Source organism: Pyricularia grisea (genome assembly GCF_004355905.1).
Source record: "Pyricularia grisea strain NI907 chromosome Unknown Pyricularia_grisea_NI907_Scaffold_1, whole genome shotgun sequence".
NCBI classification, from domain to species: Eukaryota; Fungi; Ascomycota; class Sordariomycetes; order Magnaporthales; family Pyriculariaceae; genus Pyricularia; species Pyricularia grisea.
The window spans coordinates 3,688,480-3,709,932 of record NW_022156716.1 but is presented as its reverse complement, the minus strand read 5'-3'; the positions used below and the strand labels follow the sequence as shown (position 1 = coordinate 3,709,932).

The following is a 21,453-nucleotide window of genomic DNA, read 5'->3' as shown; positions in this document are numbered from 1 at the left end:
CCCCCCCCCCCCCCCCCCCCCCCCCCCCCCCCCCGCCCTGCAAATGGTAAACATAGGGCTTGTCGAGGAAAGCCTTGTGCCTAGAGTAAACGATGAAGATGGGCACGCCTATAATTGCAGTCAGTGCTTGCGCTTTTTTGTTTTACTTAAAGCGCCATTATCCCCAAACCTGGACAAAAATCGAATTTAATGGGTGTAGCATCCCGTCAGTTCCTCCTTCCATATTTATCACTGATTAATAGCAAGCTGGCTTTCAAGTCAGAAGTTTATTTTGATAATGTCGCAGAGGCATTTCTCTGAGTTTCCGGTTGGCAGACGTGTTGATGTGTCTGCTGCATTAATGGTCGCGCTACCACATCGCCACCTGCTGCGGGCCAGCCAACGCGCTCGTATAGCTAATCTGCAGAGCTGCTCAAGGGGGAGGCGTGGGTGTGGTGATAAAAAAAAAGACTGATTGGAGGAACCGTCAAGTCGCCTCCCCCTATGTGCTTGCTCCCTAGGTGTACCTCGACACGCTTGCGAGGGGAGATGGCTCCCTTTCTGATTGGCGATATCACGGAAGGACACTTTCCAGAATGCAGAGAGCCGATAGCAGCTGCCTTACAGTCACAGTCCGTAAACAAGCCGGCCAATTAGGCACTGTTTTACTGGTATGCTCTGTTTTACTTCTTGTGTCAAAACAATGATGGTGACTAAGCTTCGTTACGGATCTATATGCCTGTGAGGTGACAATCAGGCCGTCGATCTCTCAGATCAAGGCTTGGGTCTACTGAAGCTGCAATAGCCCAGGTCCGGCACGCCAGTGCTCCATACCGAGAACCACAGAAGCGCAACTTCAAGGACCCACTTGGTTAAGTTCATATTGCGGCTGCTATCGAGGCCAGCCATGCCCGCCAGGGCAAGGGGGGACTTGATGCCGTTGACTTGGTTTGACCTGCAACAAAAGAGCGCAAGGTACGGGTTGTGCATGAGTGGTAGACGTTTGATTCAGGGCAGACTCAAATGCTCGCAGGCCAGGAACCCAGAAGACTTTACCACTCGCGTATGTTGGGGGTATTCACGATTGCCGACAAGCCTGTCTTATCACTAGCAAACATATCTTATAACGCATGCCCACACACAGGCAGTTAGATTTACTTGTCATTTGAACCATGTATTGAAGTGGGTGGCGCTATCTAGGCTAAATCACGATAGCCCCTTTTGTCTCTTGGCTTCTCGAGGCATATCGTCCCGCAAGGAGCCCCAGGCTGGGTGTTTAAGAGCCTCGTTTATGCAAATACGAGCATGGTTGTTTTGTCGAGCCCTAGAATGCCTCAGCATCTGTGTGATAAGCTCGCCAACTATTAATTTGTCAGCAGAAGTTTCAGAAGCCACACGAACTAAAATCTACGAGTAAACTCACGCTGAATGTGCGTTTCCATTGGTACCACCTTGGAATCGGATGCCAATTTCGTGATGGTGTCGTCGTATTGTTTGTGGAAAGCTTCACGGAGGCTGTTACAGCGGTCTCTGCGCCATGGATTCTGCGTTTGTTTCCATGGCGGATGACCGTATGTTATCTCATAGCCGATGACTCCCAAGCTCCAAATATCTATGGAGCGGTCATACGACTCCATCTCCCTTTCAGGGGCAATGTATCCAATAGTACCGCCAGAACCCGGAGTAGGATTCAGATGGCAGCCTGGTCTCAAGTGTTTCGCGTTGCCTATGTCCAAAAGTACGGCCCGTTGTGGCGTCCCAATTATGCCGACATTTGCCGGTTTTAGGTCGCCGTGCAGCCAGCCTCTGTCGTGCAAGACCTTCACTTGCAGTAGAAGACTGCGGAACAGTTGCGCCTCTTCCCTCTTCATTCCGTTCCAGCTTCTTGTTTTATTCCACGCAATTAGCTTTAAAAAGGAAGGGAGAGAGAGGGGAGCTAATATAATTAATTGCCTTACTCGTTTTTTCGTTGTACGAGTTCCCAAAAAGTGTTGGGTGTCATGGGGATCAAGACAACCGCGACTTGTTCAAACGGAGCATCGGAAAATTTGCCGACTACTTCCCGTAGCTGTACCATAGACCCAGTTTCACCCCAATTTCGAGCAAGAGCTGTTAGTCTTTCGAGCGTGGAGATCTCTTCATCTACACTGTGTTGTGTATCAGAATCTCTGTCCATAATTTTGACGGCAGCCACTTCATTCTTTGCATTAGAGGCAAGGAAAACTCTTCCAATGCCGCCTCGGCCAAGTGGTTGAGCCAAAGTCCAATTTCCCATCATCTGCACATCGTGGCGGGGAGTCGGCATTTCAAAATCAAGAATCGCCTGCACCCCCAAAACTGTGGTTAAGTACCTGCGTCTCGTGGACTTGAATTCCTCCGTATCGGCCCATGCTGTAAATCGGAGTTCGTACGTGAGCCTATCAAAGTCGACCTTCATTGAGCGCTGGTTTAGAGCAAATAGTTGCTCGGTAACAATAATGCCATTGATCTTGAGCTCGGCGTGCTGAGATCGCCTCCCCGCGATAAACAACGCCGAGTTCTCCTTACAGAAATTGAATCGTGCGTGTGCAGTCCGGATATTGAGGCTGTGCTTCTTCGCAAACACTGGCGTGCATAGAACCAGGTCTGGATGTTGTGAATTTAGCACTTGGCTACTCTTACCCACTCTCCATCCGACTTCCGCTATCCTGGGCTGAGGATTAAAGCCCAAAAGATACTGTCCTTCCCAAATTGTACCCAGTTGTTGGTTGTTTTCTATCTCGTTCGCAGATTCGGGCTCGGTTAGGCTGTCGCTGGTAAAGCCATCGCCCTTGTCTGATCTTCTCTGCAACTCTCGCCTTAACTGAGATACATCCTTGTTGTACCGCTGTTGCGGTTCAACCTTCATGCGGCATAGAGGACCCTCGCGGAGGGAGTTTTGCTGCCCGGCGGTAAGGACGTCGTATGTTTCACTAAGGGCCAATCTGGCGAGTGCGTTTATCGGTGTCAAAGTCGCGTAAATTTGGGGTTCCATGATGATTTGTGATACCACTACAGCAGCGCGAACATTTCGCCAGAGTAAAAAGAACGAGGCCCTTCCGTTTCTTTTATGTTGGATAGTATGGACTAAACATACACAACCAATAACATCTCACCCTGCTTAGTTCCGTGACAAGAGACACATTCAATTCAAGGCGCTTACGGATGTACAGCTATTGGCTCGGCCGCGTCGCTATTAGCAAGTCAGCCCTCCCTCCCCTGCTTTCCCCAGCTGATAGGCTCCTGCTACCCGAATTTCAATGCAGGAAATTTATCTCGTGCTGTTTAGAAAGCCACCCTCCATTGCAAGGTGCTTGAGTAGCGAAACAAAATGCGACAGTGGTTAGTCAACAGGGTGCAACACAGCGCTTAGCTATCTGTGCAACCCCCATCGGCCACTTTTAAGTCACTGTTACGTAAGAGTGAGCCGTGCCAGCTGTACGCACCTAGACATTCCTCTGTAGAAATGTGGAGAGAGGGTCACGTGGGCTGAGCGAGCCTACGGAAGTGAGGGGGTCCGAGCGCACGCATCAATGCTTCCTCGATCCTCCAGGGTCAGGGTACGATGGTGTCTTCATCCATTTGCAATATGCCGACAACATAACTAACGCAACTTTCCACCGTCATTCGTCCAGCAGTCACCGATCATAAGCTGTCGCGCGAGCGCAACGTAGACTTTTCCTTCAAGCGTGTGAATCACTTTAGCGTCGGACCCCTGACGGCGACATGACCTCGCAAACATTAAACCAGCAGTCCTGGAAATGGCGATGCAATGAACTGTGCCAAGACAGCTACACATTTGAAGAACGAGACAACCTGCGTTGGAAAATTAAAGACCCCGCATATTTTATATCCGAGATAAGGCAATTGATGGATACTTCGAGAAAGTGCCATCAACATGTCTCTCATTTGGCTGAGAAGTTATCGATCCTCTGCAGGATGCTCCACGAGGTAATAAAGGAGATAGGACTTTCTCCAGAAACCATTCGGGCGGCCATTCAGGACGAGGCATACTGGAAGCTAGAAGCCGAAGCCATTTCTAGCGACTACGAACACAGCGTGGAGAACTATACGTCGATAGGTTCAAATATTGTTTGCTCAAACCTTCATCATGGAACTATCGACCGGCATTCACCTTCTGTAAGTCTTCCTCAGCTAGTGATTTTTCAAATGCTAAAGGACAGCCGGCTAATGAACTACCGCATTAGGAAGAAGCTCCCGTGGATGTTTCACAGCGCACCAAGCCAAACACCCCAGTAGTGACAAAATTCGGACACGAAGACTTCGTGAATCAACTCAGTCGCGGACTAGAGCTACATTTGACGACGGTTTCCTGGCGAGCTGCCAAGTACGGACAACAAATTGCCGAGGAGACACTCCCTGGCTATACACCACCCGATGTGAAAGAAAAGAGAATGATATTTGTGGAAGACGAGATGGCCCGCTTCGAAGCCGATATTTCATGCGATGAAAACGACAACGACGGTGGCAGGGAAGATACAACTCCATGTCACCTCCATAATAGACCACCAAAATCTGAGTCCATGTACGTTTGGAACGAACCATCTAGAAGCGCCAGTTTGGGGTGTATCGCAAATGGTGCCGAATCTACAGGGAGCGAACGGCAAAGAGAAGTGACAGAGGAGCTTCGGAGCTTGAACCGCCCCACAACGGCTACCCGTGGACCGAGGAGGCTCCGCTCTACTGGAGACAGGAATGTGCGACAGCAGACGAGTACGACGGTAACGCTTTCGAAATTGCGGTCCAATGCAAGAGTAGTCAAAAAGAGGCAAGACAAGCTGACTGTGACATCGTTGTCAGCGTGTCGAAAGCCGTCTGCCGCCCACAGATTGCCCATCGCAGATACGGATCCCCAACAGAGTGAGCGCCTCAAAAAAGAGCCCTATAGTACTGCAGACAATCGCGAGCAGGTCACAGACGGGCGTGGTCGCCCTTCTGGTCCAGTATACGGAGCAAGAGTATCAAAACAGCAAAATAAAAAGAAATTACGCGCTATCGGTAATAACGATCAGCCGGTAGAGACTACCAAAACACGCAAGGGTCGATCAGTGAGACGACCGGTAAGGCTTGGATTTGAAGATACCCTAATAAAACCGACCGTCCAAAAATAGACCCTCAGGCAACTTGCTATGTCTTCGATACTACAAAAAGATCACGGCGATGGGCAAAAAAGTCCCTTTCACCTCCCCCCTTTCTCTCCTACCCAAGACTGGCATTGAAGCCATACCAGAGGCGGTGATCTGAGGTTTTCGAGGGGAGGAAGAGAACCACAACGGTAGTTGAGGAACGAGGCCCCTGGCTCATCGGTGACATTTGCACATTGTCGTGTTTTTAGGCTCATAGTAACTCATAGTGTTATTTAATGTGAACTATCAGCCGAATGTAATTCCTCATGACCTTGCACGCATTGCATTTGGCTGCCTTGCGGGACAGAACGACAGTCTCTTTGCCATGCTTCGCCATTCTTCCCTCAGCCAGGACGAACAAGCCCATATGTACACCACCAAGGAGGTCCATTCCAGGCAGCCAGTCATAACCCGCTCTTATTTGCACATTTTCCCCCACCACTCCGATACTCACAGTTTCCTAGTAAAAGAAAAGGACGATTCAAATTAACCGTTAGCAGCAGCAAGGGCATCGAGCTACACCGCACACTGCTACGCAGAGGAATATGCTGCACGTCCCATATAGCCATTGTCGCTACGGGCGAAACCTTGGGACGTGGACGTAGTCACTCTTCGTAGTAGCCAGCTGGAACGCATTCATATTCTGGAAAGTGACTACATTTACGCCCCAGACTCTAAAACCTTCATAATGTTTTCAGCCATACATCACTTGAGCACCAATGATCACATTGTACAACCAAAAGCTGCCGTAGAAAAGAATATCAAAATCCTTTGAAATACCCCTGGAACAGTACACGAAAGCCAGCAGGCTGGAGTTATAAATTTCTAGACTGACCTTAACGACACGAACAGAGGCGTTATTCCAATAATCGCGCTACCGGATGTCGCCCCCTGCCGCGGGCCAGTGCGCTGTATCGACAAGCAAGCTCCTCCTCCAGTTTCTCCTCTTTGCATGCTATTTCCTTTCCTTCCTTGACCTCTTGCTTTGTGTCCCATCCTCACCTCCCTCGATACCTGCAAACCCACGTTTCACCGACTTCCTGGAGGCGGCAGGGGTTGGGATCTTCCGAATTGGTTCCACTCCCCCGTTGAGCTTCTGGGTGTTGTTTGCAAAGTCCATGTCCAGCTTGACTAGTTCCGAAAAAGAGTCCCCCCAGCGTTCGGGAGAATTTTGGGACTGGCAGTTTGCCTGGGGCATGTCTACTTTCTCGTTTATCTCTTCGTAATCATCATCGCTCCCGTCATCGTCGTTATCGTATTCGTCGTCATCTGTATATTCATCTTCGTCCTCCTCATCCTCCTCCTCCTCGCTGTCGGACTCTTCTTCCTTCTCGTTATTTTCAAACCCGACAACTTTGGCGTTTTCGGACTCCGACAAGGTAAGGGCCTCTGCGTATAGCTCATTGCTAGGCTGCATAACCTGAGTTTGCAGCTCCGTTGCATTTGCGAAAATATCGTTGTGCGCGTAGAACGGTTCCAAGTTTGCGGGGTATGTCTTAAGCTGCGGGACTATAAACGTCTGTGGTCCCAAAGATCCAATATTTATCCGACTGGGAATGGTGTCTGCGCAGAAAATAAACGCTTTTTGGATATCTGGATCCGAGTTGCAAATACCCGAGCTGTCGAACACAGCTTTTTCGTCAATGACAGCATCCCAGATTTGAAGAATGGCCATTAAGTTTTGTTTGACCGTAGTGTAAAAACTGCGTCCGAGTTCGAGACGTTGACGGAAAACATTTGTAAAATTAAAATTGTTGGCTAGTTCGCCTGCGAGGGCGATTTCCTGCGGGGACAGTATACGTGGTGCGTTAGGGTTGCTGGTTTGGACATAATGCTGATATTTCACCCAGCTGGCGAACAAAGTCATGTCGTGGTGTGATGAGTTCATGATAGGTTGAGGAAAGTTTATATCGGAAATAAGGATGTTTAAACTGGAAATCGGATTTATTTTCAAATAAACCACCCAATTGAATATTAAATAGTATTTATATGCTAGTATTTGCTTAATTTTATTTAAATAGCGACCACAGTCCTGGCTAAAGGAAAACATGAAATCCTATCGAATAGACCAAGTGGTATTGGGGAAGGTAGCTTCGACAGACCGCCAAGTGCCCCCGACCAGCGTACCGGCGGAGGCGTATACCTGGAGCCGGGACCCGCTGCCTGCGATGAGTTCCGCTAAAAAATGTCCCGAAACCTGGCAGCTTTGCAAATTCACCATTTTCAACATCGGAAAATACACCCCACCCTTAAATTGTAATTGGGATTGGTCGTCTGTCATTTTCAACGACAAAGACTTCAACATAGGAAAAAGCTTTAAAAAAGCCCTGATATGTTGGGGATTTTCCGAGCTTAAGGAACCGATAACCAAAATTGATGTAGCGGGTAGAGGAACGCAATGTTGGATATTTCCAGTAAATTTGCCGTTTATTTGCAGTGTGGCTGTTCCGCCCCGTTGTGCCAACGCCCTGAAGGCAGTTTTCACGGTGGCGTCTACGGCGTCTGCAAAATGTGGCTGCAACCAAATACTGCTTATTAAACGGGTGTATCTTGTATTTTTTTCTCGCCTCAACTTTTTGATATGTTCGATGGTAATGCAATTCAGTGCTGGCAGCGCGGTGAAAATATCTCTAAAGCCCTCCACCGTAGGCCGTGACATGCCAACACTAATGTACGTGCAATATGCGTTTTCGACGGCAGGGTCGTCCCAGCGGAGTGCGCCTTTGCGTTCTCCGCCAGACAAAAGTGGATGGGTTGCCCATTGGTTACGTTGGCATTTCGGCCAAATTGCATGGTATATTTTCAGCGTTTTCACGTTGTTGGCGATTGCAGTGTTAGTTAAAAAAATCTTTAATTTTTTTACGCAATCAACTGTGGCAAGAACCCCTATTGTGTGGGCAAATACAGGGATGGTAAGGTTTGTTAGCCATGAGGAAGTTAGACGCAAGTTCTGCAGGGTACCCAGTGGTAAAAAAGTGGCAATCTTGACAACAAGTTCCGGGGGAAGTCGATCCATAGCGTCAAAGATTTGCAATTGAACTCGGTGCAAATCCAAACAACCCATGTTGGATGGATTGTTGGCGGATTTATTGATATTTCCAAATTCGGCAGTTCTTTGGTTGCCAGGATCCAGGATTATAATCCTTTTCGTAATTCGGCCTGTTCCAGGGCCTGGGCAACAAAGGTGAATGACCTGCTCACATTAGTATTGGCTCAAAAGCGGGGAAATCACCCATCGGTTATGCTGAAGAAGCGGAGATAAACCCGACAGTCTGGTATCACATTATGTAATGTAACGTGTTGAAACCAGACAACCTGGTAGATTTTCCCCTCCAATATAATTGGTCAAGCTTTTATCATGCTTCCGAAGAAGACCTCCCCATATTGTTGTTCCGCAATGTCACTCAAAAATTAAAACAGCTGTGCGACAAAACTATTGCCATCGGTACAGCACTGGACAAATTTGGTTATGGTTGGGCTTGTCCTGACGTTTTGCTTGCATCAACAAAGTATCGGAACATAAAGAAATATGTTACTGCCTCAGCCACAGCATAGAAGCCTCCTTCAAAGCGTATACTGACTTGTTGTTCCCGCTGCATCCTGAGAGTTCAGTTGTAAAACTTATGGCTAGGCGCGCATTGCTGTTTGGTGAAAACTCAAGGTGACCAGCTATTTACTCATGACGTACTGCAGAAGAACAAAGAAAAAGACGGACGCAAGCAAGTGCCATCCAAAATATCCAATCATCTCACGCAACCCTACCATTAAAGCGGTATTGCGATAGCAGCATCTGACCATTTAAGTCCGACAGTGCTTCCCCTCAGAACTGACGTTTGTTGATAGTATGAGCGGTATGTATCCGTGCGGCACTGCCTCGGGTGCCAGTATAGCTGTCAGGGGCGTCTGCACCTCCATTTGAGGCACGTTGTCGGCCTCCTGCGAGTGCTCCACTGTAGGCACGTTTTCGAGCGCTGGAGCTGGCGATATCAACTGACATGCGGATGGCAAAACTGGCTCCTCTGGCGAGTACAAAGTCGTTGCACTGAGCACATGAACTTCTGCATGGCCTGCAGCGAGGTACTCTTGGCCGGGAAATTGGCCATTCGGTGGAGGTGTGATGAGATCGCGTGGCAGTGTTATTATTGGCCGGGCGCTATTGTCCGAGTGGTGTAGGTTGTTGGCCGGTGCTGGTGACGTCCCCGTCAATATTCTCAGTCGCGGCCGAGCGGGTGTTAAAGTGGGACTGTCAGCGCGTGTCATCTCGATCAGCCCACTTGGAGCCATTTCCGCTATACCGAAGCTAATCGCGCAGTTGGCTGTTTTCTCCTTAGTTGGGTTCACATGTAGCTCCGTCGGTTTGCTAGGATCCACTAAGATAGTAGCCAGGGTGGCTTCTTGGGCCAGAGGAAAAGGCAGCGGTTGACTGTGGACAGTGAAACTTCCCTCCCTGACTGCTTCTTTGGATTTTTCGGGCACGCACGCAGACAGTGGGCAATCGACCGGTAACAAATGCACGGGCGCTGAGGGCCGAGAGCAAATGGGGTCTGTGGCTCTACTCAATTCCACCAATCTGTCCAGCTCATCGTAGTCAGGCAAAGGCAAATCGTGGGCCTTAACCCCGGCGTTGGTCGTGACGCCATCCCACTCGCCCTCGGCGGTATCCCTGCTTGGACGACTGACCAGCCTCGCAAAAGGTACGTTATCCGTGTTAACAACGAGGAGATGCTTGGTGCCCCTGCCGAGGACTCTATAAACTTTGACCTCACCGTTTTGAATGCCCATAATAGCACTAGTGCCGGCGTATAATGCTTCTCGTTTAATACCGCAGCGGTTGGCAAATATGAGAATGATTTCGGCATTTTTTTCGGCGCGGATCAGAGGCTTCATACGTTTGGCCCAGTATTTGAATGTTTCCATGTCGGGCTTATAGGGTTTGCTGCAAAAGGCGGCGCGGTCCTCAAGCGTGTTCCATGCCATGGAAATGATAACGATATTGGCTTGCGATTTAAGGATGTGGAATGCAAATTCGAACTGGTGCCAAGGTCTTTCGAACTTGTAGGGATTGTTATTATTTTGTTAACGAGGCCCCCAGGTTTCACTGGTTTGGTTTGGGTAATGAAGATGGAGATCTTATTTGATGTCCATGCCTATAGAAGAATGATTGGTTAGTAAATGCAACCAGCGGTGAACTCCATGCGAGTGGAACTGCCTACTTACAGATCCCCAGGGCCGTTTGCCCGATACCATCCATTTCACCTTGGAAAAAACCGCCAGTCCCCTCTTTACACCATGTTTCGTCTTTGTAGTAAAGGTGCTGCTTTCTGTAGTTTGCCAAGGTCTCGCCATCCTCATTGACAAGGAGCAATGAGTTGAAATGTACAGGACCACTCCAATCTGTGCTGGTCTCCGGGTAACCCACAGCAACCTTGCAGTTGTACTTGAGTGCCGTAGTTCTAGCCCAGAGTGCCGATATCCCTGAGCCTTTCGGCTCAAGGTAAGGCTGGATCTCCTCTAGTGATTCGAAGTTATAACCTGGAACGAGTTTGTATTAGCTCGCTAGTGCAATTTTCCGCGCAAGTAGATGGATTTTCGCACCAGTAAAGGCCATTTCGGGAAGAACCAGCAGGTTAAGATTTTCGAGTTTATCTCGATCCGCGCGGTTTAAAACAGAATCGGCACGATTGAGGTTGTTATCGATATCGCCGACCTCTGGCGCAAATTGAAGACAGCCAATCCTCATCCTAAAACTGATTATTATTGAGGAGATGCGCAAAACGGCTGAAAAGCAGATGGGGTTGGCAAAATTTGTCCAAAAGATTTGGGCACGTCTTTGACTTTAAATATCGGGCGGTTGATATGGTATTGGGTTTTCAAATTCCCAAAAGATATTGTCAACGACCCGTCCTCAGGACTCGAGGGATGCAACAAGGAAAACAAGGGAAGCGGAAAACCTAATCAGGTAGGTCCCGTTCCAAAAAGGAGAATTGGCAATATCGCGGTGCGGAGGTTTGTGATGCTAAAAATATCTAGCGTAGCGCATCTTTAGCATGAGAGCATTCAAAATGTTTAAAATAGTAAACGAATCTGCCACCTTACAATGTGAAAAAGACGGCCGTGGGATATGTGATGTTGTGGGTGTCCATCGCACCCAACTAAATATAGCAACTTCTCTACTAAGGTTTGTTCTCCGCGTAAGGACACCCAGCTGATAGACAACGTGCGAGCACTAAGGCCAACACACTCAAAACCTGCTATATTTAGGTGGCTGATAATTTGCGGTAAGATTTCTGTTTTGGGTAACGGGGCCCTTTGTGTACAGAAAGAGCGTAAATTCATCACAAAAAATACATTGCATATTAAGTCAAACCAAAAGTGATCACGTAGGGCTAAATTAACTGACGATCTGCAAAACCAACAAAGAAAAGGTATGTGGCCACGGCAAGGCCTCCCAATATCCGAGTGCAAGGCCGTCTCCTTAATCCATACCCTAAAATCATTGAACTTTCAACGTGGGTGCGAGACAAAAGCTCCCTGCTTTCCAAATCTGGAAGCCCATTAGCTTCAATTTTGAATCCTTTTGCCTTGGCGCCTTTCACATCTTTTCTACGATGCCCATTCAGTATCTAGTATGGGAGCTCGTGTCTCACATTGCTCAGGAATTTAATCCGCAGGACTTATTCAACTTTTTTTTATCGTGTCGAACCCTGTAATGGCTTATCCGGGACGACCACATTTGCGCAATGGTTCTAAAAGTAAGCTGCAGCCTTAAGCCAACACGACTATTTCACGCACACGCTTCACCGATGTTTGATATACTTTCTCCACCAAAGGAGTCGAGATATTCGGGTGTGTTCCGGAGTTTGACGTTGACAGTATTCATATGGAAGTCGACTGCCCCGTTTGCCCCAGAGACCAAGGCGGCTCATAAAAGCAAAAATTATGCCAAAGCGTTACGGTTAATTGTGAAGCGTTTAACCGCGATTTTGTCTGCATTATCGTACCTGGCTGCGCTCGTTGCCGAAGCAGAATCCTTCCTTTATTCAAACGGAGTTGTTTGCTATTTTAGCAACGGTTTACTAAGAATACGCGATCTGCACAATTCGGCATTTGAAGATATTATTAATGTTGGAAAGCTCCTGAAGGGAGACGACGGCCTTTCCAGGACCATTAAGGATGAACATGATTTTAAGCTGCGCATCTTGAATTACGCTGATGGCTTCGTTTCTTGCTATCTTAACCCCGGGAATCGATTATTCCCCAGGCTTTTGGTCATCAGCCGTTCCCACGGCAGTTTGTTCAGCCATATATTTGCATCGTCTCGGAAGATATTCGTACGAAACAACGATAGATACCTTTATTATGGCACTTATAGTGCCATCGCAAGGGACGGAAGCCAGCGCTGGGTACTTCGAGGCTGTAGTCTCCTGAATGGTATATGGCACAACAATTTGACACATTTTCCTGACAGGATTGGGTCCGATATTGGCGCCAACATCTGCTTCGAGATTATCGACGGCTATTTTTACGCCTTGGGAAGTCAGAGACACTCTCTCCATGACTTATATATTTGCGTCCGGTTTCGCATTGATCAGGCTGAAAATATGGAGGAGTGGCAGGAATTTCATTTTGGGGGCCTTACAAATATTTAACGGAGTCTTATCACATAAGATGAGCGCACTGGGGTGCTGACCATCGTCGATGGTGGTATTGAGTCGGGGGAAGGGGCCAGTGCCAGAAAGAGGATATATTACAGAAGAAGACTCCAGTTTCCTGGCAATGGCGACAAATCAGCCTTGTCTTCCACAGGTCCATTAATAATTCCTGGATATGAAGGGCCCAGCAGGCCTGCACATGCCTCAGACCATAACGCTGCCAGTCTACGTTTATTAACTCCGAGCGACACACTCCTAATGTGCTACTCAGACCGTCCTTTCCCAAGCCAAAGAATAAGACTGAGGGTCAATTTAACCCATTTTACTGCGCCCGACACAGCTAACCCTGAAAGCCCAACTCCGGATGAGCGCGTCGAAAGGCAATGCATGTCGAGAACAAACCTCTGGTCACCCCCAGGTTGGGATAATGACAAAAATGTCAAAGCTCTCAATGATATTCTCAGCCCGCAACTCGAACAAAACTTCATTTGGATGTGGGATGAGGGGTTAAAATGCTACACACAAGCAGGGTTGCTCAACACCGTTCTTGATCCTTCAATACGTTTACAAGGCACTCGAAAATGGGTTAATGTATACTACTGAAGGATTACATCTGGGTCATACAAACCGATAGTCGGGACGATAATGGTGAAGCCGGAAGGGATGGGATGTTAACATGGGCAGGTTTTCTCGGTGAGTGGAGATATATTGCGTGACTATATTCCGTATCTGGCTAGGACTCATTTACCATGTTAATGTTTGTCAATTCATGACTAGCTCGCGCGCAGGCTTTCTTGGAGGTCCTTGGCGAAGATCTCGGGGCAAGTTGTCCGGAATCCAGAATCCAGGATCCAGATCCTTCTGGCAACTCGGCCTACGAGGTATGGGTGACAGAGGTGATGGCTTTCCATCGGTGTGCTGGGAAAGCGGAGATAAACCCGACAGTTTGGTATCACAATAAAGTATTTGCATAAGAACTGGTAGATTTTTCTCTGCAGTATGATTGGCCAAGCTTTCTTTTTGCTCCACACACCGTGAGAAGCGAGCGTAGGATTACGTTGGTGCTAAACTTTGCAGGGAACAACAGGTACGAAAAGACATGTGATCTATATGCACGTTGTTGTCGGACCACATACGTCAGTAATATGAAAAATCTCTCTCATTGTCAAACACAAGCAAATCTCGCATAAATATTCGAAACAAAAGTAAGTAGCCAAAAGAGAGCTAAAGACAGACCCATCGCTACTCAACGTGATTCAGATGATATAACAGTTGTAAATAGCGTTGTAAAGGTCCTAGTTACCGTGACCAAACCTCGCGCGGCATCAGGGACTGCAAGACGAGATGCGGTGCTAACCTGAACAAAACCATTGCCATCAGCGCTGCGGCTCACAGAATTGGACAGAGTGGAGGGTGGGATGGATTGACCCTCGTTGAAGAGCACCGAGGAGGACAGTGTGCCATCTGAGGACGTATTTGTGGTGGTTGTGCTTGTACTTGACGTTGTACTTGACGTTGTACTTGACGTTGTGCTTGTGTCTATATTTGTGGTCGGGCCAGCTTCCGCAGATAAAGAGACTGGCAATGCCGTGTTGCCATTCCGTGGCCACCTTTGACAAGAAATGGTTCCATCTAGCAATGGGGGAGCTCGGGGGCTAAAAAGTCCCTGCGAAACAATGGCGCGTACACAGGTATGTGCCGCCACCCCGCACGTCCTGTACAGCCCCATTATTAGTACAACGTAATGTAGAAAGCAGGCAAGGGAGGAAGGGGTCTGACCAGGTCACATATGCATCACCATTCGGCACCCCAATGGGCACTTGGAAACTCGCGTTTTCCGACCCAAAGTGACAGGATCTTGAGCCGTAAAAGTATGTGATTGGTGGAAAGGCAGGGTTTTTAAAGTAAATTGCCGCGCGGCAGTCTTTCCTGGCCGGGGTGTGTTTGCTGTAAACGTGGTTAGCATTGCTGAATTAGTGGCAATAATAAGGGACCTTTGGTGCATGTATATGGTTTGTATTATGGATTTGCCAGCAACGATCTGTAAAGGAGGGTCTGAGATACAGAAGTTAAAAGGGCCTCCGAATGCGCTGCTCAAAGGAACAAAAACAGTTAAAAGAATCGGAAGCAGCATTTCAAATTCGGTGTGTACAACAAATTCAGAAGTTTGTTTTTTTTGTATTTTTTTTTTACACGAAACGGCGGTATTTTGCCTTTTTGTAACGACGCTAAACCCTGGATCCGGGCTTGCGGTCTCCTGCACTCCTTAAAGCCCTGCAACCAGGCGCCATGGACGACAGTTATGGCTTTATGCTGGACCCAAGCTGGCATGCAAACGTTTGCCTCGATCCCAACCTTTTCGACAACGTGGAAGGGACGCAAGACTTAAGGAGCCATTTTAGCGCCTTTCCAGGGGCAAACTTGGACTTCAACTACGGAGCCTTTATCAACGAGCTGAACAACTGCGAGAAAAAAGATTTGAGAAGGTTTCTAGCGAGCCTAAGCCCCTATTCAAAGGATAAGACTGACAAATGAATAAAAGTCTAGGAATTACTACAATATCCCGACTCGAGAAAACCGAAGATGCAGCAAAACAGAGAGATCAGCAACTGGCCGATAAGCTTGCAAAGATTGACGCTACCAACACACAGATTCTTGCTATGCTTGAAAAACTGGAAATCCAATCTGGTGAGAGTTTTAGTGCTTTAAAAAAAGTTAAGGAGATGATTAAAGCTGTGGGGAGTGGCCTGAGCAAATTTAACACAATGGTAGTTAAATATTTTAACGGAGAGCATGGGGAAAACCGGCAAAACAGCAAATGATACCGTGTGTTATTTATTGTCCCGTAAGCGTCACAATTAGGTGCAATTCAGTCACAGCTTCCACAAGTCTAGAAGAGAATGACTCGACCTATACTCCGTTGCTTAATGTTTTGTGATTGCAATCATTTGCCTTCGCGACATGATACCAATAAGGTTAAGCATTCAGTGTGATTGCTCTTCCAAAGTCACGCGAGCCTCCTTAGAGAGAAGAGAGGTCGCCAATGGCGTCCGGGTGTAGCACATTGCTGGCGCACTGTGCCACTGGGCACAAAGGCCACAGGTCAAAGCCTTTGTTAGAGCTTGCTGATTGCTCGTCAGTGTCGGCGGTGCTGTGCCACCATTGCTTGCGTCTTAATGTTTCATTCAGGTCTTGCAAACCACGCCACAAAGCCTCTTGATTCCCAATGCTTGCTCTGTGCAAACCAGTCCTTCCCATAATTGCTCCTAATTCTGGTTCTAGGAAATCTCCTAAAAACTGGATCCTGGATCCTTGTTCAGCCGGGCGCCTGGACTCCAAGGACTGCCAATAGTTTAAAGGGTTATACTGCCTCAGCTGCTTTTCTACTGAAAGCTTCGGTTTTGAACTAAACACATTGATTTCTTGGCTTTTGGCCTTCTGCGTGCACAATGTCATCACACACTCCTGCTGAGGACCTCTTACCTGCTTGGATTTCCCCACTCACCACCCAAGATCTGCATCAGCGACCATTTTCTACTTCAAACTCAACCCGGTCAAGAGATGAGTGTGAACTTAAGATTTTGGAGATCGCGCGCGGACTCCAAGAGACTAACAAAGACTTTCCGTCGGAAGCAATAACGACATCTCGACTTGAAGAGCGTATTGGCGGCGCTGAAGCTAAAGCTGCCATTGTCGAGGCCAAGACCAAATCGTGGGAAGAAACAGTGTCCCGCCTCAAGGAACGTATAAAACAAGGAGATCAGGACAACGTATTATTTAGGGAAAATATTTCTTCCTGGTTAAAACATATAATTCACTCTATAGATTACATCAGGACAGAGAATTCTAGTTCCTCACGGGCTACTCGTGGTCTTTGGAAAGAACTCACGAGCTTCCACGTGGAACACAGCGCCCTCAGGCGACAAATAAGCAGCCTAGAGGCTCGCCTTCATATCCTCGAGGAGACTTGCGGCGACAACCGTCTTTCGGCCAAAAAGGATTACACACAAACTACGCCCAGAAAGAACGGAGGTGTTGATTTGTCTGCCAATCAGCCCGACCCACAGCCTCGGCCACTTGCTGGGAGTACAATGGCTTCTGGCAAAAGCGGCAGACAGCTATAACAAATAAGCGTATTAGCGACGCACCTGGAAACCAAGCTTGATGCCGAGGTTTTATGGTTGGGTTTAAGTCCTTACTTCTTTTTTCACAGCAGTCTTTTGGTCAGTAACCTCCATCCGCTGAATATGTCATTTATATTCTGGAAAGTCCTTTTCGTCCTGACTTTTGGCTTTTTCGAGTCCTGTTGCCTCAACCATTAAATTTTTGAGTTAATACAAGTTCGCGGATCATGAACTCCGTGCACAAGGTATAGAAATTTAATATGAGTCTTAACAACGCTTGCAGAAGCTGGGTACTACTCTCAGGTTGGGCGTTGGGTGCAAGATGTTCCAGGTGTTTTGATAGATAAATCAAGGTCAGCACTAGAGCCCGCTAAACCCAGCAGCGCGCGTGAAACCTACACAACGCTACAAAGTTAAATATATTATTGTCCTAACTAGTAAAATCGAATGTACGTCGCAAGCTATCTGAACACGATAGCAACCAAGGGTCAAACAATAGAGACATGGGAATTGGGACAGACATTGTTATTCAAGAATGGTTCGAGTGTAGGTCGTATGCCTTGCGGGAAAAAATAAACAAAATGCCTGACAGGATAGTCATTGCTAAAGCAATACCCAGACACCACTCCAGATTTCCTCTTGTAGCCTCAGAAATACCCAGGGCTTCAAACAAAAAAGGAATACCAATTGCCGCCATCGCAGCAGCTACCAGAGGAACCGCAGCAAGGAGGAACAAGATTGTTTCGATCAAAACTCGCAGAACTGGCATCGTTCGCAGGATAACACAGCCGAGAAGAAATGGGACGATAAGGACAATACTTAAAGCCAGGATTCCAGCCAGAGAAATTTCGATGAAAGCACGAGTGTTACTTAAATGGCCCAAAACGGGTCCATCTTCTGCAACATTGAGAACGGCACTGGAAATAGTTCCGATAAGTTCGATGGGAGACTGCGGCAAGGGCGGGAATGATCATTTAACTGGCAAATTTGGTCTGTTCCCAATGTGATTCTCAATATTCCGCGGGCTGAGATAGTACCTGAAAGGCCCGTGGCTTGACTGGCGAGTTCCGATACGCGGGTTGCAAACCCTGAAGCAATACTTTCGACAGCAGGCGGGAGTTCAGCAGCAGGAAGGCTAGTAGCGTCTGAAATGCGACTTTTGATCTTTGATTCTACGTCGTCTATATTAGAGTAAACAAATGTTGCGAGAGTGTAGCATTGGCAGCTCAACTGTGATCGTACCTATTCCATTTTTGCTCATTTCCTTGAAAGACTATAACACAGGAGAGCTGCACTGGTAAGGAGAAAGGCTAATGTGATAAAAGCCCGTTTCATTCTTGCCTTTGGCGATTTCCACTTTTCCCGGCAATGAAGTACACACGGTAGCCACTTTATACAATAAGCAACAAGCCCCGAAATATCCCAAAAACCGGCACGAGCCCCTATCCAGGATCCTGGTGGCTCCTCAAGTATCTAATAACTGCTTCAGGGGATTGAGATTTTCCAAGCCAAATATGGCCCAGCCCCAAATTTCTAGATGGAGCTACAGCACGTGGTGCTCGTTCGAGTTGGGAACCCGAAGACATAGGTATACTGCGCTTTTACAAGCGATATTGTCCAAGCTGAGAGTTTGGTACCACTGTTTTTGGAACTACAACAAAATGTGGCCAAAAAATGATATGCGCAGCGATTTGAGCTTGCTTTTGGAGGAGACTGAATCACAGCATAGTCAAACTACAGACAAACCACTTCCCCTTCCCCCTCTATCGCCAAAATACGAATCACCACGAGCTCCACCACCCCTGGCTAACAGAACCTACCTGGGGAATAGCCCAAAACATAGGCCGATCACTTGGTCGGAGGACCAGATCAACATCCTTCAGGAGGAAAATCGCAAGTTAAGGCGCCAAATTCTTGCCCAAAAGCGAGTTGAAAACGATAAGGATCGTATTATTTCCATGCTCAGGCAGCACAACCGGCAGGCTAACCAGGAGCTCAACCGTCAGAATGAGGCGATTTCAAGATTAGCAAACATGGCTGTATCTATACAGGGCTCTACAAAACCAGCACTTGACAGGGCAGAATCCTGTAGTTCTGGAAGCCTAGACTACAGCGCGGTTGACATGATACAGATTTATCATGATAAAGCAGATATTGAGGCAAATGCAGGGAGGGGCTACATTTAGTGTATGTCTTGTGTCTGCCATCTTGTATATTGTAGTCATCCAATTTGCATGGGAAACGAGGTTTTATCCCTGGCTTGCTACAGATAGCATGAGAAATGCATTTTATATTTCAAGTTCTGAAGCTTCTGCTACACGGTGAAATCAACTATTGTGGTTTCCAAATGCAAACTTCACAATGCGTAGGATCGCTCGATTTCATCGCCGATGGCTGGATGGACAGGTGTTTAGTCTTTCAATTCCACGCAGTTTGGCCGAAATGCCAACGTAACCAATGGGCAACCCATCCACTTTTGTCTGGCGGAGAACGCAAAGGCGCACTCCGCTGGGACGACCCTGCCGTCGAAAACGCATATTGCACGTACATTAGTGTTGGCATGTCACGGCCTACGGTGGAGGGCTTTAGAGATATTTTCACCGCGCTGCCAGCACTGAATTGCATTACCATCGAACATATCAAAAAGTTGAGGCGAGAAAAAAATACAAGATACACCCGTTTAATAAGCAGTATTTGGTTGCAGCCACATTTTGCAGACGCCGTAGACGCCACCGTGAAAACTGCCTTCAGGGCGTTGGCACAACGGGGCGGAACAGCCACACTGCAAATAAACGGCAAATTTACTGGAAATATCCAACATTGCGTTCCTCTACCCGCTACATCAATTTTGGTTATCGGTTCCTTAAGCTCGGAAAATCCCCAACATATCAGGGCTTTTTTAAAGCTTTTTCCTATGTTGAAGTCTTTGTCGTTGAAAATGACAGACGACCAATCCCAATTACAATTTAAGGGTGGGGTGTATTTTCCGATGTTGAAAATGGTGAATTTGCAAAGCTGCCAGGTTTCGGGACATTTTTTAGCGGAACTCATCGCAGGCAGCGGGTCCCGGCTCCAGGTATACGCCTCCGCCGGTACGCTGGTCGGGGGCACTTGGCGGTCTGTCGAAGCTACCTTCCCCAATACCACTTGGTCTATTCGATAGGATTTCATGTTTTCCTTTAGCCAGGACTGTGGTCGCTATTTAAATAAAATTAAGCAAATACTAGCATATAAATACTATTTAATATTCAATTGGGTGGTTTATTTGAAAATAAATCCGATTTCCAGTTTAAACATCCTTATTTCCGATATAAACTTTCCTCAACCTATCATGAACTCATCACACCACGACATGACTTTGTTCGCCAGCTGGGTGAAATATCAGCATTATGTCCAAACCAGCAACCCTAACGCACCACGTATACTGTCCCCGCAGGAAATCGCCCTCGCAGGCGAACTAGCCAACAATTTTAATTTTACAAATGTTTTCCGTCAACGTCTCGAACTCGGACGCAGTTTTTACACTACGGTCAAACAAAACTTAATGGCCATTCTTCAAATCTGGGATGCTGTCATTGACGAAAAAGCTGTGTTCGACAGCTCGGGTATTTGCAACTCGGATCCAGATATCCAAAAAGCGTTTATTTTCTGCGCAGACACCATTCCCAGTCGGATAAATATTGGATCTTTGGGACCACAGACGTTTATAGTCCCGCAGCTTAAGACATACCCCGCAAACTTGGAACCGTTCTACGCGCACAACGATATTTTCGCAAATGCAACGGAGCTGCAAACTCAGGTTATGCAGCCTAGCAATGAGCTATACGCAGAGGCCCTTACCTTGTCGGAGTCCGAAAACGCCAAAGTTGTCGGGTTTGAAAATAACGAGAAGGAAGAAGAGTCCGACAGCGAGGAGGAGGAGGATGAGGAGGACGAAGATGAATATACAGATGACGACGAATACGATAACGACGATGACGGGAGCGATGATGATTACGAAGAGATAAACGAGAAAGTAGACATGCCCCAGGCAAACTGCCAGTCCCAAAATTCTCCCGAACGCTGGGGGGACTCTTTTTCGGAACTAGTCAAGCTGGACATGGACTTTGCAAACAACACCCAGAAGCTCAACGGGGGAGTGGAACCAATTCGGAAGATCCCAACCCCTGCCGCCTCCAGGAAGTCGGTGAAACGTGGGTTTGCAGGTATCGAGGGAGGTGAGGATGGGACACAAAGCAAGAGGTCAAGGAAGGAAAGGAAATAGCATGTAAAGAGGAGAAACTGGAGGAAGAGTCTGCTTTGTTTTTCTTCTTTTTTTGATTCATGGTTTTAGGCTCTTTTGCTTTATTACTGCGTATTTCCTTCACCACGATTTAGTAGTTCAACATCGGAACTATCGTAAAATGACAGGATGAGACTATATATCCATGCAATCGTAACTTGGCGCCCGAAATAAATTCATTTTTCTAACCGACTAGGCTATTTGCCATTAGAAGTGCCCTGTCCACTAGTTGTTTCCTAAACTTGCTCCGA

The 21,453-nt window shown here is 47.4% G+C and overlaps 7 protein-coding genes across 7 annotated transcripts; 4 read left to right on the top strand and 3 right to left on the bottom strand.

Annotated features, from left to right (window-relative positions):
- Positions 1 to 665: 665 nt before the first annotated feature.
- On the bottom strand, positions 666 to 3,012 carry PgNI_01112 (uncharacterized protein). Its single transcript, XM_031121187.1, has 3 exons — positions 1,938 to 3,012; positions 1,403 to 1,863; positions 666 to 1,340 (listed from the first exon to the last, which is right to left on the bottom strand). The coding sequence occupies exons 1-3, from the start codon at positions 2,990 to 2,992 to the stop codon at positions 1,186 to 1,188; spliced, it is 1,671 nt and encodes a 556-aa protein (XP_030986881.1). The 5' UTR covers positions 2,993 to 3,012; the 3' UTR covers positions 666 to 1,185.
- A 550-nt stretch (positions 3,013 to 3,562) lies between these two features.
- Positions 3,563 to 4,882, top strand: PgNI_01111 (uncharacterized protein; the record flags this gene model as incomplete). Its single annotated transcript, XM_031121186.1, has 3 exons — positions 3,563 to 4,137; positions 4,206 to 4,543; positions 4,612 to 4,882. Exons 1-3 carry the CDS (start codon positions 3,724 to 3,726, stop codon positions 4,880 to 4,882), a joined length of 1,023 nt encoding a protein of 340 aa, XP_030986884.1. The 5' UTR covers positions 3,563 to 3,723.
- Positions 4,883 to 6,099: 1,217 nt separating this feature from the next.
- On the bottom strand, positions 6,100 to 7,032 carry PgNI_01110 (uncharacterized protein; the record flags this gene model as incomplete). Its single annotated transcript, XM_031121185.1, has 1 exon — positions 6,100 to 7,032. One exon carries the CDS (start codon positions 7,030 to 7,032, stop codon positions 6,100 to 6,102), a length of 933 nt encoding a protein of 310 aa, XP_030986883.1.
- Positions 7,033 to 8,942: 1,910 nt separating this feature from the next.
- Positions 8,943 to 10,884, bottom strand: PgNI_01109 (uncharacterized protein; the record flags this gene model as incomplete). The annotated part of the gene is made up of 3 exons (XM_031121184.1): positions 8,943 to 10,188; positions 10,358 to 10,676; positions 10,740 to 10,884. The coding sequence occupies 3 exons, from the start codon at positions 10,882 to 10,884 to the stop codon at positions 8,943 to 8,945; spliced, it is 1,710 nt and encodes a 569-aa protein (XP_030988279.1).
- A 322-nt stretch (positions 10,885 to 11,206) lies between these two features.
- On the top strand, positions 11,207 to 11,854 carry PgNI_01108 (uncharacterized protein; the record flags this gene model as incomplete). Its single annotated transcript, XM_031121183.1, has 2 exons — positions 11,207 to 11,335; positions 11,765 to 11,854. 2 exons carry the CDS (start codon positions 11,207 to 11,209, stop codon positions 11,852 to 11,854), a joined length of 219 nt encoding a protein of 72 aa, XP_030988280.1.
- Positions 11,855 to 16,245: 4,391 nt separating this feature from the next.
- PgNI_01106 (uncharacterized protein) lies at positions 16,246 to 16,920 on the top strand (the record flags this gene model as incomplete). Its single annotated transcript, XM_031121182.1, has 2 exons — positions 16,246 to 16,540; positions 16,622 to 16,920. 2 exons carry the CDS (start codon positions 16,246 to 16,248, stop codon positions 16,918 to 16,920), a joined length of 594 nt encoding a protein of 197 aa, XP_030988286.1.
- Positions 16,921 to 20,251: 3,331 nt separating this feature from the next.
- PgNI_01105 (uncharacterized protein) lies at positions 20,252 to 21,184 on the top strand (the record flags this gene model as incomplete). Its single annotated transcript, XM_031121181.1, has 1 exon — positions 20,252 to 21,184. One exon carries the CDS (start codon positions 20,252 to 20,254, stop codon positions 21,182 to 21,184), a length of 933 nt encoding a protein of 310 aa, XP_030988284.1.
- Positions 21,185 to 21,453: the final 269 nt, after the last annotated feature.